Source organism: Sminthopsis crassicaudata, chromosome 5 (assembly GCF_048593235.1).
Source record: "Sminthopsis crassicaudata isolate SCR6 chromosome 5, ASM4859323v1, whole genome shotgun sequence".
Taxonomy (NCBI): Eukaryota; Metazoa; Chordata; class Mammalia; order Dasyuromorphia; family Dasyuridae; genus Sminthopsis; species Sminthopsis crassicaudata.
The window spans coordinates 241,672,359-241,692,233 of record NC_133621.1 but is presented as its reverse complement, the minus strand read 5'-3'; the positions used below and the strand labels follow the sequence as shown (position 1 = coordinate 241,692,233).

The 19,875-nt window shown below is 34.9% G+C and overlaps 1 protein-coding gene across 9 annotated transcripts in view; it reads left to right on the top strand.

Annotated features, from left to right (window-relative positions):
• Nucleotides 1–19,875, top strand: part of CCDC91 (coiled-coil domain containing 91) — a 533,266-nt gene that overhangs the window by 179,386 nt on the left and 334,005 nt on the right. For all 9 annotated transcript variants that reach the window (XM_074270657.1, XM_074270661.1, XM_074270658.1 and 6 more), the window contains exons 4-5: nucleotides 7,370–7,512; nucleotides 10,023–10,226. In XM_074270657.1, coding sequence (XP_074126758.1) covers nucleotides 7,370–7,512; nucleotides 10,023–10,226 — 347 coding nt within the window. The remainder of the gene's footprint in view (nucleotides 1–7,369; nucleotides 7,513–10,022; nucleotides 10,227–19,875) is intronic.

Genomic DNA, 19,875 nt, shown 5'->3' with positions numbered 1-19,875 from the left:
TTCTTAGGAAGTTGGTTAATAGCTTGGTCTATTTCTTTTTCTGAGATGGGACTATTTAGACTACTTACTTCTTTCTCTGTTAATCTGGGCAAGCTATATTTTTGAAGGTATTCTTCCATTTCATTTAAGTTATCGAATTTATCGGAATAAAGTTGAGCAAAGTAGCTCCTAACTATTGTTCTAATTTCCTCTTCATTAGTGGTGAGTTCACCCTTTTCATTTTCAAGACTATCAATTTGCTTTTTCTCTTTCCTTTTTTTAATCAGGTTTACTAAGGGTTTGTCTATTTTGTTGGTTTTTTCATAAAACCAACTCTTAGTTTTATTAATTAATTCAATAGTTTTTTTACTTTCAATTTTATTAATCTCACCTTTTATTTTTTGAATTTCAAGTTTTGTGTTTGTCTGGGGGTTTTTAATTTGTTCCTTTTCTAGCAATTTTAGTTGTAAACCCAATTCGTTGGCCCTCTCTTTCTCTATTTTATGCAGGTAGGCCTGTAGAGATATAAAACTTCCCCTAATTACTGCTTTGGCTGTATCCCACACATTTTGGTATGATGTCTCATTATTGTCATTTTCTTGGGTGAAGTTATTAATTATGTCTATGATTTGCTGTTTTACCCAATCATTCTTTAGTATAAGATTATTTAGTTTCCAATTATTTTTTGGTCTATTTTCCCCTGGCTTTTTATTAAATGTTATTTTGATTGCATTATGGTCTGAAAAGGATGCATTTACTATTTCTGCCTTACTGCATTTGATTTTGAGGTTTTTAAGCCCTAGTATATGATCAATTTTTGTATAGGTTCCATGAACTGCTGAGAAGAAAGTATATTCCTTTCTGTCTCCATTTAGCTTTCGCCAAAGATCTATCATATCAAACTTTTCTAGTATTCTATTTACCTCTTTGACTTCTTTCTTATTTATTTTGTGGTTTGATTTATCTAATTCTGATAGTGCAAGGTTGAGATCTCCCGCTATTATAGTTTTGCTATCTATTTCCTCTTGCAGCTCTCTTAATTTCTCTTTTAAGAATTTAGATGCTGCACCACTTGGTGCATACATGTTTAATATTGAAACTGCTTCACTATTGATGCTTCCCTTTAGCAGGATATAATGCCCTTCCTTATCTCTTTTAATTAGATCAATTTTTGTTTTTGCTTGATCTGAGATGAGGATGGCTACTCCTGCTTTTTTGGTTTTGCCTGAAGCATAATAGATTCTGCTCCACCCTTTTACTTTTAGTTTGAATGTCTCATCCTGTTTCAGGTGTGTTTCCTGTAAACAACATATAGTAGGATTCTGACTTTTAATCCAGTCTGCTAACTGCTTCCTCTTTATGAGGCAGTTTGCCCAATTCACATTTATGGTTAGAAGGACTAATTCTATATTGCTTGCCATCCTTATGCTTTTCCCCTTTCCTTCCCTTTTACCCTCCTATCCAGTATTAAACTGGTAAACACCACTTGCTTTTCACAGCCCTCCCTTTTTAGGATCCCTCCCCCACCTTAAAGATCCTCCCCTTATTTTACCCCTTTTCCTCGAAATTACTGTATTCCCTTCCCCTTAGCTTACTCCTTCCCTTTCACTTTTCAATGAAGTGGAAGAAGTTTCACCATAAATCGAATATGTCTATTGATACACGCCATGTTCATCTCCCTCCTTTCTTTCTCTCAGATATAATAGGTTACCTTTGCCTCTTCATGAGATGTAGTACCACCACTTTATACTTTTTTATGATATAATCTCCTTTCTACCTCTAGTTTCTAAGACAAATTGTACATATGTTCTTTACATATTTTTTTTTGACAGAAGTATAGTTCTCAAGATTTCTTTTTACCTTTTTTAGAAGTCTCTTGAGTTCTGTATTTGAAGATCAAACCTCTTATGTAGGTCTGGTTTTTTCATCAAAAATAGATGGAATTCATTTATTTCTTTAAATGTCCATCTTCTTCCCTGGAAAACGATGCTCATTCTTGCTGGGTAAGTTATTCTTGGCTGCATACCAAGTTCCTTAGCCTTTCGGAATATCATGTTCCAGGCCCTGCGTTCTTTTAATGTGGATGCTGCTAGATCCTGTGTTATCCTTATTGTGGATCCTCCATATCTGAATTGTTTTTTTCTAGCAGCTTCCAATATCTTTTCCTTTGTCTGATGGTTCTTGAACTTGGCCACTATATTTCTTGGCGTTTTGATTTTAGGGTCCCTTTCAGTAGGTGATCGCTGAATTTTCTCAATGTCTATTTTACCCTCTGTTTCCAAAACGTCGGGGCAGTTCTCTTTGATAATTTCCTCGAAAATGGTGTCCAAGCTCTTTTTTTCCTCCCATTTTTCAGGGAGTCCGATTATTCTCAAATTGTCTCTCCTGGATCTGTTTTCCAGGTCTGTTGTCTTTCTGGTAAGGTACTTGACAGTCTTTTCAATTGTTTCATTTCTCTGGTTTTGCTTGACTCCCTCTTGGTTTCTCCTTGAGTCATTCATTTCTACTTGTTCCAGTCTAATTTTCAATGATGTATTTTCTTCACTCACTTTTTTTATATCTTTTTGTAATTGTCCAATTGAGTTTTTATCTTCTATGGAATTTTTTTCCATTTTATCCATTTTATTTTTTAGAGAGCTGATTTCTTTTTCCAGCTCTCTAATCCTGTTTTCCTTGGAGTTGTTTACCTTTTCCAGCTCACTAATCCTGTTTTCCTTGGAGTTGTTTACCTTTTCCAGCTCACTAATCTTGTTTCTCAATGATTTGATTTCTTTATCCATTCTGTCTTTGAATGCATGGGATGACTTCTCCAGGCTCTCTTGCCAAGCTTCCCTTTCCTTTTCCCATTTCTCTTCCAGCTCTCTTGTGAGAGCCTTTTTGATTTCCTCTATGAGGTTCTTTTGTATTGAGGAGCAACTTGTATCCCTCCCAGGGGATACATCTGGGGACAGTCTGTTCCTAGTCTCCTCAGCATTTGAAGTCTGCTCCCTCTCCACACAGAAGCTGTCAATGTTTAGAGCCCTTTTGAATTTTTTGTTCATTTTGTCAGAGTAGGAATCAAAGAAAACAAACTGACAAGAGAGTCGGGAGTCTGCGGGGGATAGGGCTGGATGTTATTAATGGGCTTCTTCTTCAGACTGGGGATAGGGCAGCAGAGAGCCACTAACAGAACAGCAATGACTGTACTGAGTCTGCGCTCTGAGGCTCCAAGAACGCACCGAGTCAGTCCAGGTGGGGCTTGGGGGTGGCCGGGCTCTGAGAGACGCTGGCTTTCTGGGGTTTTAATCTTCACCTCTGGTGTTTACACCCTCTCTGCTGCTCCTGGCTTGCTGCCAAGACGGAGCATCCACACTGGGGCAAAAGCCCTTTCACAGAAACGGCAGAGATCACACCCCTCCCCCTCTGGTCTGAGCTGTGTGAGCTGCCTGTCTTGCTCTGGCTGTCTGCCCTCAGTCTGCGCCCAGTCTGATTGACCCTCCCCCGAACAAACACAGACCTTTTCTGGCGACTTTCAAGGATGTCTTCTCTTGGTGATAATTTGTGGATTTCTTTCTGGGTCAAGCATTAAGTCAGAGGCTTGTCATGAAGTAAGTTCTGAGAGAAAACGAGGAGCTCAAGCAGCTGTCTGCCTCCACGCCGCCATCTTGGCCGGAAGTCTTTGCTTGCTCTTTTCAAGAAACAGCCTGGGTTCCTAGAGTTTGTCTTCTGAACTGGGATTGGAAGCTGCCCTACTGATCTGCTTTTGTACTGAGCAAGGACTGAGGGTGTTAGTTGCTGTTTTGTTCTAATTAAGACCCTCTCTCTGACTTTCCCAAAGTCTGTCTGAACTGGGCTGAATACCCTTTTCTTCTCAGTGAGTCTGACCTTTCCTGAAATTTTTCCACTCTATCTTGAGCTGAAGAGTGGTTTCATTCCATCGGATTGTGTTCAGAGGATTAATTTGATGTGGTTTTCAGGGGAAACTAGGAGAGGTGGAATAGCTTCCTGGCTTTAATCTGCCATTTTGGCTCTACCTCCATAAGTAGATTTCCCTCATTTATGATTTCATGTCATGTCATTGCTGGATCAAAAGGTAGGCAGACAATTTTTAGCCTTTTGGGCATATTTCCAAATTGCTCTTCAGAGTGACTTAATCATTAACAACTCTACCAAAAATATATTTGCGTCCCAATTTTACTACATCTCCTCCAACAGTTATCATTTATCATTATTTTTACTCTAATTTTAGTCAATCTGATAGATATGAGTGGGTACCTCAGTGTTATTTTAATTTGAATTTTTCTAGTTGTGATTTAGATCATTTTAAAAAATATGACCATAGATAGCTTTACATTCTTCATTTGAAAACTGTCTCTTCATATCCTTTTACTCATTTATCAATTGGGGAATGACTAGTATTTTTTATCAATTTTGAAACCATTTTCTTATCTGTATATTTTAGAAATGAGATTTTTATCAGAATCATTGGCTACAGAAATTTCAAGCTTTCTGTTTCTCTTCTAATCTTAGCTGCATTGGTTTTGTTTGTACAAAATCTGTTTAATTTAATATAAACAAAATTACCCACTTTTGTATTTTGTAATTTTCTCTATTTATTGTTTGTTCATAAATTTCTCACATCTTCAAAGATCTGACAAGTAAACTGAAAGCTTGATCTTTTATGTCTAAAGCAGAAACCCATTTGAATCTTAAGATTGCATAGAATGGTATATATTCATCTATGCCCAGTTTCTGCCATATTATTTTTTAATTTTCTCAAAAGTTTTTAAGTGATGAATTCTTATCCTAGGAATTAGAGTCTTTGGATTTAACAAACAATAGAATACCATAGTCATTGTCTATTGTGTCTTTTGTGGCTAACCTGTTTTACACATCCATCATTCTGTTTGACACTGTACCAAATGGTTTTGATGATTGTCAGTTTTTTATACAGTTTTAGGTCTGGTACAATTAGGCCACTTTCCTTTGCATTTTTAATTTATTTACTTAATATTTCTGGCCTTTTGTTCTTGCAGATAAATTTTGATATTTTTTCTAGTTGTATAAAATAAATTTTTGGTTATTTGGTATGGCACTGAATAAATTAATTTAGATAGAATTATCTTTTTTATTCTGTTAGGTGGAACAACTCATGAGTGGTTTATATTTGTCCCTTTGCTTGGACTTTATTTTAGTGAAAACTATTTTGTAATTGTGTTCATATAGGTTCTGGCATTGTCTTGGCAGGTAAACTCTAAAATGTTTTATATTGTCTAATTATTTTAAATGGGAGTTGTCTTGATGCTGGCCTTTGTTGGTAATACTGATGATTTAGGTAGATTTATTTTATAACTTGCAACCTCACTAAAGTTCATTTTTTCCAATAGGTTTTTTAATGGATTCTCTAGTATTCTTTATGTCTACTATCATATTATCTGCAAAGAGTGATAGTTTTCTTTCCTTGCTGCCTAACTGTAATTCCTATAATTTCTTTTTTTTTAATTGCTAAATTTCTAGTCAATATTAAATAATAGTAGTTATAAGTGGTATCCTTATTTCATCCCTGGTCTTATTGGGAATGCTTCTAGTCTATTCCCATTGTATATAATGCAAGAGTAAAAAAGTAGAGGCTGAAAATATACTGTTTTCTATGGGTTTTAATATTGAAAGGGAAGAGAGTTATAAGATAGTAATAGTTAGAAGATTCTCTCTTATTTGAATGAGTAGATGTTGGGTAAGGATCCATTAAATAAAGCTCAAACAGAGGGATCTTGATATAATGATTGATAGGGCAAGTTCTTGGAAAAGACAGGAGACCATTGTTATTTATTTTTATATATAATTTGAAAAAAATTGGTCTTCATCCTCTGAAACAGAGGGAAATAGAAATTTTCAAAAATGCTGTGTTGGATTTTAAAAACCCCCAGACAAACACAAAACTTGAAATTCAAAAAATAAAAGGTGAGATTAATAAAATTGAAAGTAAAAAAACTATTGAATTAATTAATAAAACTAAGAGTTGGTTTTATGAAAAAACCAACAAAATAGACAAACCCTTAGTAAACCTGATTAAAAAAAGGAAAGAGAAAAAGCAAATTGATAGTCTTGAAAATGAAAAGGGTGAACTCACCACTAATGAAGAGGAAATTAGAACAATAGTTAGGAGCTACTTTGCTCAACTTTATGCCGATAAATTCGATAACTTAAATGAAATGGAAGAATACCTTCAAAAATATAGCTTGCCCAGATTAACAGAGGAAGAAGTAAGTAGTCTAAATAGTCCCATCTAATTTCCATTAACTCAAATCACTATTGATCAGAGAAATGCAAATTAAGACAACTCTGAGGTATCATTACACACCTGTCAGATTGGCTAAGATGACAGGAACAAATAACGATGAATGTTGGAGGGGCTGTGGGAAAACTGGGACACTGATGCATTGTTGGTGGAGTTGTGAAAGAATCCAACCATTCTGGAGAGCAATCTGGAATTATGCCCAAAAAGTTATCAAAATGTGCATACCCTTTGACCCAGCCATACTACTACTGGGCTTATACCCCAAGGAACTACTAGAGAAGGGAAAGGGTCCTGTATGTGCCAAAATGTTTGTGGCAGCCCTTTTCATAGTGGCTAGAAGTTGGAAGATGAATGGATGTCCATCAATTGGAGAATGGTTGGGTAAACTATGGTATATGAATGTTATGGAATATTATTGTTCTATAAGAAATGACCAACAGGAGAAATACAGAGAGGCTTGGAGAGACTTACATCAACTGATGCTGAGTGAAACGAGCAGAACCAGAAGATCATTATACACTTCAACAATGATACTGTACGAGGATGTATGCTGATGGAAGTGGATTTCTTCAACATAGAGAAGAGCTAATCCAATTCCAATTGATTAATGATGGACAGAACCAGCTACATCCAGAAAAGGAACACTGGGAAATGAATGTAAACTGTTATTTTTTCCTTCTGAATCCAATTCTTCCTGTGCAACAAAAAATTCGGTTCTACACACATATATTGTATCTAAATTATACTGTAATATATTTAACATATATAAGACTGCTTGCCATCTGGGGGAGGGGGTTGGGGGAGGAAGGGAAAAAATCTTTATAGAAGTAAGTGCAAGGGATAATGTTGTAAAAAATTACCCATGCATATGTACTGTCAAAAAAAATGTTATAATTATAAAATAAAATTAAAAATTAAAAAAAAATAATTTCCATTAACTGTTTTATTCTGTTTTTCATTCTGAACTTTCAAGTATGTTTTTAAGAATATTTTTTACATATATCAGAAAATAATCCTATTTGAACATGTTCAGCATGTATTGCATATTTTAACATGTTAATGTGTTTTGTTTTGTTTTGGTTTTTGGTAATTTTTAAATTTTATTTTTACTAGTATCTGGAGTCCACATCCCCCCACCTGTTTCTCCTGAGAGTCTTCTGGAGCAGTCTTTGTCTTCAGCTTATCTTATTTCTTCTAAGCCTATCATTTCATCACAGGATAGTACTCTGGTTGTTCCACAAACCACCAACAATATGGTAAGTCCAGCTAGATTTAAAGATTTTTAAATAGATTTTTGATAGAAATCTGTATTGCTACCTAAAAACCATTTGTGTGTGTGTGTGTGTGTGTGTGTGTGTGTGTGTGTGTGTGTGTGTGTGTGTGAGAGAGAGAGAGAGAGAGAGAGAGAGAGAGAGAGAGAGAGAGAGAGAGAGAGAGAGAGAGAGAGAGAGAGAGAGAGAGAGAATAAGCCAGCTGGTAGTTCAGGTAAATAGTATTTTTTTTTTTTAAAGAAATAGACAATATAGTGGGCAGGTAGGTGCTCAGGAAGACTTGAGTTGACATCCAGCCTCAAACACTAGCTCTATGAGACTGCATAAGACACTTTTTTTTTTTAACCTCACTTTATTCATCTGTAAAATGAATGGGCAGTGAGATAGTGCAGTGAATTTAGTGTTAGATTTTAAATCGGGAAGAGAAGAAAATTCAGGGCTGAGGGCATGGGTAATTTTACAGCACTGACAATTGCCAAACCTTTTGTTCTAATTTTTCCCCTCCTTCTCCCCCCCCACCCCCGACGATGGCTGGTTGACCAATACATGTTAAATATGTTAGAGTATAAATTAAATACAATATATGTATACATGTACTTTGAAATAGTGCCTTTGAAGGAAATCCAAAATGCAGGTGGACAAAATTAGAGGGATTGGGAATTCTATGTAGTGGTCCATAGTCATTATCTAGAGTTCTTTTTCTGGGTGTAGCTGGTTCAGTTCATTACTGCTCTACTGGAACTGATTTGGTTCATCTCATTGTTGAAGATGGCCACATCCATTAGAATTGATTATCATATAGTATTGTTGTTGAAGTATATAATGATCTCCTGGTCCTGCTCATTTCACTCAGCATCAGTTCATATAAGTCTCTCCAGGCTTTTCTGAAATCATCCTATTGGTCATTTCTTACAGAACAATAATATTCCATAATATTCATATACCACAGTTTATTCAGCCAATCTCCAATTGATGGGCATCCACATAATTTCCAGTTTCTGGCCACCATAAGAGGGCTGTGAGGCAACTTCCTTAACCTTCAAGAGCCATAGTATGTCATTTATAAAATAGGAAAAATATCTTCCTTATTACTGCAGAACTATTGTAATGCTATTATGAAATTATGAGGACAAAAAGCCTTTTACCCCATTGGATCTGAAGCTGCCTTTAAGCATTATGACACAATGAATAAAGTACTGAACTTGAACTCGGGAAGAATCATTTGGCTGAGTTCAAATCCAGTCTGAAGCATGTGTTAGCTATGTTACCATAGACAAGTCACTTAATCCTGTTTGCCTCAGATTCCTCATCTGCAAAATGAGCTAGAGAAAGAGATGGGCTTACTGCTCTAATATCTTTTCCAAAAAAACCTCAGATAAGGTCATGAAAAGTCAGATTCAACTGAAACGACTGAACAACAAAAACAACACATTTTTTGTATCAGTTATTCTACTTCTAAATTGCATGTGTTAAAGTTGAATAGATCACAATCTATAGTAGACTAAAATATTTCCATAGTATCAAAATTAAGTAATAGAATGACATTTTATTGTAGGAAAAGATAATCTTTTGTTAGGGGACACTATCTGAAGATAAAATGTAAATGATATTGCATTTAAAGAGGTTCAGATTCTGGAATACTAGGGTTCAAGTTTTATCTGTTACATATACTGGACAAATTATTTAACTTAATCATTTCTCCAACGAACTTTCTAAGACTTATATTGGGGAGTGAGCTATAACAATGCTAATGTTAGTATAGGAAGTTTCTTGATAGTTCTCTATGCAGTTAAAAAGAAATCATGCAATTTTAGTTTTCATTGCATTTTTAAGAATGATGGTCAAAAATTTTGCTTGCTTAAAAAAATTCAAGTATTAAAAATAATTTGAAGAACAATTCTGAATCTTCAGGTGTATCGAAATCGAGTCAAAATGTAAGTTTATCTTTTACAAGGATTATCATAGAATGGATATACTTAGTGCTCAGACCATTCATTTGAACTTGTGTGTGTGTGTGTGTGTGTGTGTGTGTGTGTGTGTGTGAAACTTGTATAAATAGCTAAAGGACTCCAAATGAGAAAGTATATAAGGTGAGTGTGATTTCCAGAGTGTTATAGATAATCTAAAAGCATCTGTTTCTGTCCTTAGATGCCCGTCATCATTTTGAAATCACGATAGCCTTTCAGTGTGATTTGATTAGCTTCAAAGAAGCACATAGAGATTTTTGTAGAAACATCTAAGAGCTGTGATTGTTTGACCAAAATGTGGCTGTAAATGTATTGTTTTTTGCAAGTACTTTACCTTACCTAGAAAAAATTTATAAAGTTTCTTTGATGCATTGTAAATCAATCAATAAACACCTTAGAGGAAAATTTGAAGGTTTAAATAATTTTACAATCTTTGCTAAAGTATGGTTCAAGTACCCTTGAGATATTTTTATTTACTGGTATATTGTAACCTTTCCTCCTTTGATTTTTTTTCCCCACATGGATTAGGTTCAGTCATCAACAAAAAGTATCGATCATTCAGTTTTTCCATTGGATTTAACTGACGAAAAAACTCATGAAACAATTTCACTTGTGGATGGTAGTGCTGAGGATCACCAAGCTATTGAGTTAAATATTGAACTTCGACAAAAAGTTGCAAGCTTGAAGGTTAAACTTAAAGCTTCTGAAGAAGAAAAACAGAGAATTAAAAAGGTATGGTATTTTGCTGCATAAGCTTTTGAAACTTGTTGAAAGGAATCCTACTGTTACTAAAAACTTATCAAAGGAAACTAATACTCTAATGCCATGAACATATTTTTGACCATTGAAATGAAAAGGGGAAAACTTAGATAAATCATTTGTAAAGTGAAAAAATCACAATGCACAAGAAGTTGTTAAATTTAGTTGAATTTTTAACTTGATTTGTTATATATGTAACTATATATAGATTTACATATACATATAAGTGCACATATAATTATACATAAGTATGCATGTTATATATAATTATGTATGTATAACTATATGTAATTAAATATTAGATATACATACAGATCTATATGAATGTATATGTGTGCATATATATTACATACGTGTATATACATATATACACACATACACATATACATACAAATATACATGTGTAGTGTGTAGGTATATTCAAAGAAAAGTAGTACTTTTGGTGTGAGGGCTATTCAGTCCTTTTCAGAGCTTTCTCTACTTTTGGTGTTCACCTGATTCATTCAACTTTTACCTATGGCTCTAAAAGTCTGTAGAATGGGCAGTGGCCACATTCCAGAAAATTTTGGCAGACAGGCTAAACCATATTGAGGGAAAGCAAAGGGTTTCAAACTTATTGGTAAATTAATCCCCAAATATATAAAGACTTCCTGCAATGGAATAGGTGCTTGAGAACACTTTGTTCTAGCCATCATGAAGGTTGATGAAGTAGATGCTGTGGCATGTTTCAAGCTTGGTTAGTCATTAAAGACACCAAGGTCATCTGCCAAATTCTAAACCAGTCATCTTGATTTGCTCATGACTCTGAAAGAGAGTGAGACTGATGACTTCACACAACTCTGCCTCAAATCCCAATTTATGCACAAGTTAAAACACATCATCCAGATGTTTCTGAAATCAGCCTCCTCATCACTTCTTATAGAACAATAGTATTCCATTACTTTCATATACTATAACTTATTCAGCCATCATGCAGTCATCCAGTCAATTTTCAATTTCTTGCCATCACAAACAATGCTACAAACATTTTTGCACTTATGGGTTCATTTCCCTCTTTTATGATTTCTTTGGAATACAGACTTAGTAGTGGCACTGCTGGATGAAAGGGTAGGCACAATTTTATAGCCCTTTGGACATAGTTCCATATTGCTTTTCAGAATGGTTGGGTCAGTTCATAAGTCTACCAATAATGTATTAGTGTTCCAGTTTTTCCATATCCCCTCCAACATTTATCATTATATTTATTTATTTAGTGTTATACAAATCAGACTCCCAAAAAACTATTTTAATGACCTAGAAAAAATAACAACAAAATTCATATGGAAGAACAAAAGGTCGAGAATTTTAAGGGAAGTAATTAAAAAAAAAATCAACTGAAGGCCTAGTTGTACCTGATTTAGAACTATATGATAAAACAGCAGTCACCAAAACCATTTGGTATTGGCTAAGAAATAGACTAGTTGATCAGTGGAATAGGTTAGGTTCACAGGGCAAGACAGTGAATAAAAATAGCAATCAAGTGTTTGACAAACCCCCAGATTCTGGGATAATAATTCATTATTTGACAAAAACTGCTGGGAAAACTGGAAATTAGTATGGCAGAAACTAGGCATGGACCCACACTTAACACCACATACTAAGATAAGATCAAAATGGGTCCATGATTTAGGCATAAAGAATGAGATCATAAAGAAATTGTAGGAACATGGGATGGTTTACCTCTCAGACTTGTGGAGGAGGAAGGAATTTGTGATCAAAGGAGAACTAGAGATCATTATTGATCACAAAATAGAAAATTTAAATTACATCAAATTAAAAAGTTTTTGTACAAACAAAACTAATGCAAACAAGATTATAAGGGAAGTAACAAATTGGGAAAACATTTACAGTTTAAATGGTCAAAGGATATGAACAGACAATTTTCAGATGATGAAATTAAAACTTATTTCCACTCACATGAAAGAGTGTTCCAAATCACTATTGATCAGAGAAATGCAAATTAAGACAACTCTGAGATACCACTACACACCTGTCAGGTGACAAGAACAAATAATGATGAATGTTGGAGGGCATGTGAGAAAAGCGTGACACTGATGCCTTGTTGGTGGAGTTGTGAAAGAATCCAACCATTCTGGAGAGCAATCTGGAATTATGCCCAAAAAGTTATCAAAACGTTAATCAAACCTTTTGATCCAACAGTGCTACTACTGCACTTATATCCCAAGGACATACTAAAGAAAGGAAAGGGACCTGTATGTGCCAAAATGTTTGTGGCAGCCCTTTTTGTAGTGGCTAAAAAATGGAAAATGAACGGATGCTCATCAATTGGAGAATGTTTGGGTTAATTATGGTATATGAATGGTTTGGAATATTATTATTCTGTAAGAAATGACCAACAGGATGAATACAGAGAGGCTTCAACTGATCATGAGTGAAGCGAGCAGAACTAGGAGATCATTATACACTTCAACAATGATACTGTATGAGGATGTATTCTGATGGAAGTGGATATCTTCAACATAGAGAAGAGCTAATCTAATTCCAATTGATCAATGCTGGACAGAATCAGCTACACCCAGTAAAGGAACACTGGGAAATGAGTGTAAACTGTTAGCATTTTTTGTTTTTCTCCCCAGATTATTTTTACCTTCCGAATCCAATTCTTCCTTTGCAACAACAACAACAACAAAATTCGGTTCTGCACATATATATTGTACCTAGGATATACTATAAGCTATTTAATATGTATAGGAATGCCTGCCATCTAGGGGAGGGGATGGAGAGAAGGAGGGGAAAAATTCAGAACAGAAGGTAGTACAAGGGATAATGTTGTAAAAAAAAAATACCTATACATATATACTTTCAAAAAAAAGAATGTTTTAATTATTAAAAAAAAAAGACTAATTCTATATGGCTTGCCATCCTGTTAACCCCTGCTTTTGCTTTTCTCCTTCCTTCCCTCTCACCCCCCTACCCAGTATTAAACTTGTGCACACCAGTTGCTTTTCACAACCCTTCATTTTTAGTATCCCTTCCCTGCCTTAAAGTTATTCTTCCTATTTTACCCCTTTTTCTCACAATTTCTGTATTCCTTTCCCCTTAGCTTACTCCTTCCTTCTCACTTTTCAATGAAGTTGAAGAAGTTTCACCATAAATCAAATGTCTATTAATACATACTATGTTCATCCCCCTCCTTTATTTCTCTCAGATATAATAGGTTACCTTTGCTTCTTCATGAGATGTAGTACCACCACTTTACCCTATTTTATGTTTACAATTTCCTTTCCACCTCTAGTTTCTAGGACAAATTATATACGTGTTCTTTACATATCTTTATGGCAGAAATATAGTTCTTAAGATTTCTTTTTACCTTTTTAGTTCTGTATTTGAAGATGAAACATTATGTGTAGATCTGTTTTTTTCATCAAGAATAGATGGAATTCATTTATTTTGGTAAATGTCCATCTTCTTCCAGGGAAAGGGATGTTCATTTTTTCTGGGTAAGTTATTCTTGGCTGCATGACAAGATACTTAGCCTTTCGGAATTTCATATTCCAGGCCCTTCATTCTTTTAATGTGGATGCTGCTAGATCCTGGGTTATCCTATTGTGGCTCCTCCATATCTGAATTGCTTTTTTCTAACAGTTTCCAATATTTTTTTCCTTCGTCTGATGGTTCTTGAACTTGGCCACTATATTTCTTGGCGTTTTGATTTTAGGGTCCCTTTTAGTAGGTGATCGATGACTTTTTTTCAATATCTATTTTACTTTCTGTTTCCAAAATGTCTGGGTAGTTCTCTTTGATAATTTCCTGGAAAATACTGTCCAGGCTCTCTTTTTCCTCACATTTTTCAGGGAGTCCGATTATTCTCAAATTATCTCTCCTGGATCTGTTTTCCAGGTCTGTTGTCTTTTTAATTATTTCATTTTTCTGTTTTTGCTTGACTACTTCTTGGTATCTCCTTGAGTCATTCATTTCTACTTGTTCGAGTCTAATTTTCAATGATGTATTTTCTTCACTCACTTTTTTATATCTTTTTGTAATTGTCCAGTTGAGTTTTTATCTTCTATGGAATTTTTTCCCATTTCATCAATTTCTCTGTCTTTAAATGCGTGGGATGACTTCTCCAGACTCTCTTGCCAAGCTTTCTTTTCCTTTTCCCATTTCTCTTCTGTCTCTCTTGTGAGAGTCTTATGTATTGAGGAGCAGATCATATCCCCCTTGGGGGATTCCTCTGTATACAGTCTCTTTTAGTCTCCTCATTGTTTGAAGTCTGCTCTCTCTCCATCCAGAAGCTGTCAATGGTTAGAGCCCTTTTAAATTGTTTGTTCATTTTGTCAGAGTGGGAATCAAAAACAAAACAAAACAAAACAAATTGATGAGAGACAATTGGTCTGTTTCAGGGCGGGGGGGGGGGGGGGCTGGGACTTGATAGTGTTACCAGGCTTCCTATACAGACTGTGGGAGATAGCAGCGAGGCACTAACAGGACAGTGATGGCTGTGCTGCCTCTGTGTTCTGAGGCTCTAAGAATGCACTGAGTCACTCCAGGTGGGGGTGGGCGTGGCTAGGTCCTGAGAGATGCTAGCTTTCCAGGGTTTTATTCTTCACCTCCAGTGTTTATACCCTCTCCTCTGATCCTGGCTTGCTGCCAAGAAGAAACATTTTGAAGAAATGGAAGAGATCGTATCCCTCCCCCCTCTGATCTGAGCTGTGTGAGCTTCCTACCTTGCTCTTGTTGCCTGCCCTCAGTCTGTGCCCAGTCTGTTCTTCCCCTCCCTCCAGCAAACACAGACTTTCTCTGGTGAATTTCAAGGATGTCGTCTGTTGGTGATTATTTGTGGGTTTCTTTTCTGGTTAAGCATTAATTCCGAGGCTGGTCATGAAGTAAGTCCTGAGAGAAAACACAGAGCTCAAGTAGCTATCTGCCTCCACACCGCCATCTTCCCAAGAAACTATTTTAATGACTTAGAAAAAATAACAACATTCATCTGGAAGAACAAAAGGTGAAAAGGGAACTAATGAAAAAAAAAATCAAATTCAAGTGGCCTAGCTATATCTGATCAGCAAAGCCATTTGGTCACCAAAGCCATTTGTTATTGGCTAAGAAATAGACTAGTTGATTAGTGGAATAGGTTAGGTTCACTGGACACAATAGTCAATAACTATAGCAATCTAGTGTTTGACAAAAAACCACTGGGAAATTGGAAATTAGAGTGGCAGAAACTAGGCCTTGACCCACACTTAACACCATACACCAAGATAAGATTAAAATGGATTCATAATCTCAGCATTAGGAATGAGATTATATGTAAAATAGAAGAATAAAAGATAATTTACTTCTCAGATCTGTGGAGGAGGAAGAAATTTGTGACCAAAGAAGACCTAGAGATCATCATTGATCACAAAATAAAAAGAATTTGTTATGTCAAGTTAAAAAGCTTTTCTACAAACAAGACTAATGCAGACAAGATTAGAAGGGAAGCAATAAACTGGAAAAAACATGTTTACAGTTAAAGGTTCTGTTAAAGGCCTCATTTCCAAAATATATGGAGAATTGACTCTAATTTATAAGAAATCAAGCCATTCTCCAATTGATGGAAAAAATGATGAATGTTAGAGGGGATGTGGGAAAACTGGGACACTGATACATTGTTCATGGAATTGTAAAAGGATACAACAATTCTGGAGAGCAGTTTGGAACTATGCTCAAAAAGCTATCGAACTGTGCATACCATTTGACCCAACAGTGTTTGTACTGGGTTTATTTGTGAAAGAGATCGTAAAGGAAGGAAAAGTACCCACATGTGCAAAAATGTTTGTGGCAGCACTTTTTGTAGTGGCAAGAAGCTAGAAACTGAATGGATGGCTATCAATTGGAGAATTCTAGAATAAATTATGGGTATATGAATGTCATGGAATATTATTTTTCTGTAAGAAATGACCAGCAGCATAATTTCATAGAGGCTGGAAAGATTTATATGAACTGATGCAAAATGAAATGAGCAGAACCAGGAGATTATACATAGCAACAGTAATAATATACAGTGATCGATTCTGATGGATGTGGCTTTTTCCAATGATGAGATGATTCAAACCAATACCAATTGCTCAGTAATGAAGACAGGCATCTACACCCAAACAGAGGATTGTCGTAACCGAGTGTGGACTACAACATAGCATTCTCACTCTTTCTGTTGTTGTTTGCTTAGATTTTGTTTTCTTACCAGTTTTTTTTCCCTTCTTGATCTGATTTTTCTTGTTCAGCAACATAACTGTATAAATATGTATATAGGATTTAACATATATTTTAACATATTTAACATGTAGTGGACTACTTGCCATCTGGGGGGTTGTTGGGGAAAGGAGGTGATAATTTGGAACAGAAGGCTTTGCAAGGGTCAGTGTTTAAAAATTACCCATCCACGTGTTTTGTAAATGAATACTTTTTAATAATAAAAAGTGATATTATAAGCACATTAGAAGAACAAAGGATAGTTTACTTCTCAGATCTGTGGAGAAGGGATGGCTTTGTGGCAAATTACTGGAGTTCATTATATACAAAACACAAAATAAATAATTTTCATTATATTAAGTTAAAAAGGTTTTGTACAAACAAAACTGATGCAGACAAGTGTAGAAGGGAAGCAATAAACTGGGAAAATAATTTTACATTCAAGGATTTTAATTTCTAAAATATATAGAAAATTCCCTCAGATTTATAAAAATTAAAGCCATTTTTCCAATTGATAGATGGTCAGAGGATATGAACAGAAAATCTTCAGATAAATAAATTGAAACCATTTCTAGCCATATGAAAGGTGCTCTAAATCACTATTGATCAGAGAAATGTAAATTAAGAAAATTCTGAAGTACTAACTACACATCTTTCAGGTTGGCTAAGATGGCAGGAAATGATAATGATGAATGTTGAAGGGAATGTGGGAAAATTGGGACACTAATACATTGTTGGTGGCATTGTGAAATGATACAACCATTCTGGAGTGTAATTTGGAAGGGCTATCAAAATGTGCATCCCTTTATTCCAGCAGTGTCTCTACTGATTTGTATTCCAAAGATATTATTAAAAAGGAAAAGGATTCACATGTGCAAAAATGTTTATAGCAGCCCTTTTTGTAGTGGCAAGAAACTGGAAATTGAGTGCTGGCCCATCAGTTGTAGAATGGCTGAATAAATTGTGGCATGTGAATGTTATGGAATATTATTGTTCTATAAGACATAATCAGCATCATGATTTCAGAGAGGCCTGGAGAGACTTCCATGAACTTATTCTAAGTGAAATGAGCAAAACAAGGAGATCAGTACACATAGGAACAAGATTATACAATGATCAATTATGATGGATATGGCTCTTTTCAACAGTGCAATGATTCAGACCAGTTCCAATTATTTTGTGATGAAGAGAGCCATTGACACCCAAAAAGAGGACTGGGGGAACTGAGGATGGATCACAGCATAGCCTCTTTACTCTTTTTGCTGTTGTTTTATTGCACTTTATTTTCTTTCTCAATTTTTTTTTCTTTTTGATCTGATTTTTCTTGCGCAGCAAGATAAATGTAAAAATATGTGTTTGTATATATATAGTAGATTTTCAGATGTACCCATTTTCTTTTTCTATCTAATACTTCTGTATCATTTCTTCTTCTGAAACTTATTTTTATAGCATCATTGCTATTTTTATCTTTTCCTAGGCAGTTTTGCTTTTTTAGAGTCAGGTCATATTTGCCCTACACTTTGTTTTGAACTATTCAATTTCTGATGTCACATTATTTATACTTCTTCCTATAAAACATAAACAATTTGTCCTTTTTTAATTCCCTTAAAATTATTCTTTGATGTTTAATCTTATATGTTAAATTTTTTAGTTGAGTTCAGATTTGGTTGAGAGAAAATCCTGAAAATATGTGAGTTCATTAAATGTCCATTTTTGTTGTTGTTCAAGGTCATTCTTAGTTTTGCTGGATAAGATCTTTGGCCACAGATTTGGTATTTTGAATCTGCTGATAAATTCTGTACAATTCTAATTGTATCTCCAGCATATTTAAATTTTTACTTGTTTGGGGGCAGCTAGGTGGCACAGTGGATGGAGCACCAGCCTTGAATTCAGGAGGACTTGAGTTCAAATCTGACCTTAGATACTTACCACTTCCTAGCTGGGCAAGTCACTTAACCCCAGCCTAAAATTAAAAAAAAAAAAAATTCTGTTTCTATGGTCCCTTTCCTAACTATTTCACATTAGTACCTCATTAAAAAGGTAATGGGAGGATGGGGAAGAGTTGTGTCTATGTAAGCAATTAAACAAACAAACAAACAAACAAACAAACAAATAAATAAATAAATAGATAGATAGATAAATAAATAGATAGATAAATAGATAAATAAATAAATATATGCACATATATACATATATATGTATGTATATATAAAATAAATTTTTATTTGTTGGTATCTTGTAAAATTTCTTTTTCATCTGAGGATTTTGAAGTTTAGCAGTAATGTGTTTTCCTTATAGGATCTCTTGAAGGTGGTGTTCAGTGGAGTTTTTCAATTTCTATTTTCTCCTCGTGTTGTAATTACTTCAAGACAATTGTCTTTTCTTTGATTGTTACTTGCATTATTTTGTCAAGCCTTCTTATTTTGGTTATAGATCTGAATAGTCCAATTATTTTTATATTTTCTCTTCTTGAGCTGTTCTCCAGATCTGTTGTGTTTCTTTTATAATTATTATAATTTTCATTCTTTATGTTTTGTTTTTTTTTTTTTTTTTTTTTTGATCTCATAACTTTATTGACTTCTCCTTGACCAGTTCTAATTTTCAAAGAATTGTTTTCTTCTTTAAGACTTTGGATCTCCTTTTCTAGTTGGTTGACTTTCTTTTCATAATTTATTGTTTTTCTTGAGTGATTTCTCTTTTTTTTCCTCTTTCTCTCTGTCTCTGTCTTTCTCTGTCTCTCTCTCTCTCTCTTCCTCCCTCTCTTCTCCCTTCCTCCCTCCGTTCCTTCCTTCCATCTGTCCTTCCATTTGTCCATCCTTCTTTTCCCCTAAATTTCTTTCATTTGATTTTTAAAATATTTCTTGAATTCTTCAGTATATTCTTTCTGGGCAAGTAATCATTTAATATTATTGTTTCTGTTAGTAGATGCTTTATTTATTTTACTTTTTTACTTCACTTCATGTGAAGATGAACACTAGTTTTTCTTGTTTCCATAGTAAATTTCTATGTTTGTTTTTTTCCTTTGCTCATTGAAAAAAAGTTAATACAAATCACTATTGATCAGAGAAATGCAAATTAAGACAACTCTGAGGTGTCATTACACACCTGTCAGATTGGCTAAGATGACAGGAACAAATAACGATGAATGTTGGAGGGGCTGTGGGAAAACTGGGACACTGATGCATTGTTGGTGGAGTTGTGAAAGAATCCAACCATTCTGGAGAGCAATCTGGAATTATGCCCAAAAAGTTATCAAAATGTGCATACCCTTTGACCCAGCCATACTACTACTGGGCTTATACCCCAAGGAACTACTAGAGAAGGGAAAGGGACCTGTCTGTGCCAAAATGTTTGTGGCAGCCCTTTTCATAGTGGCTAGAAGCTGGAA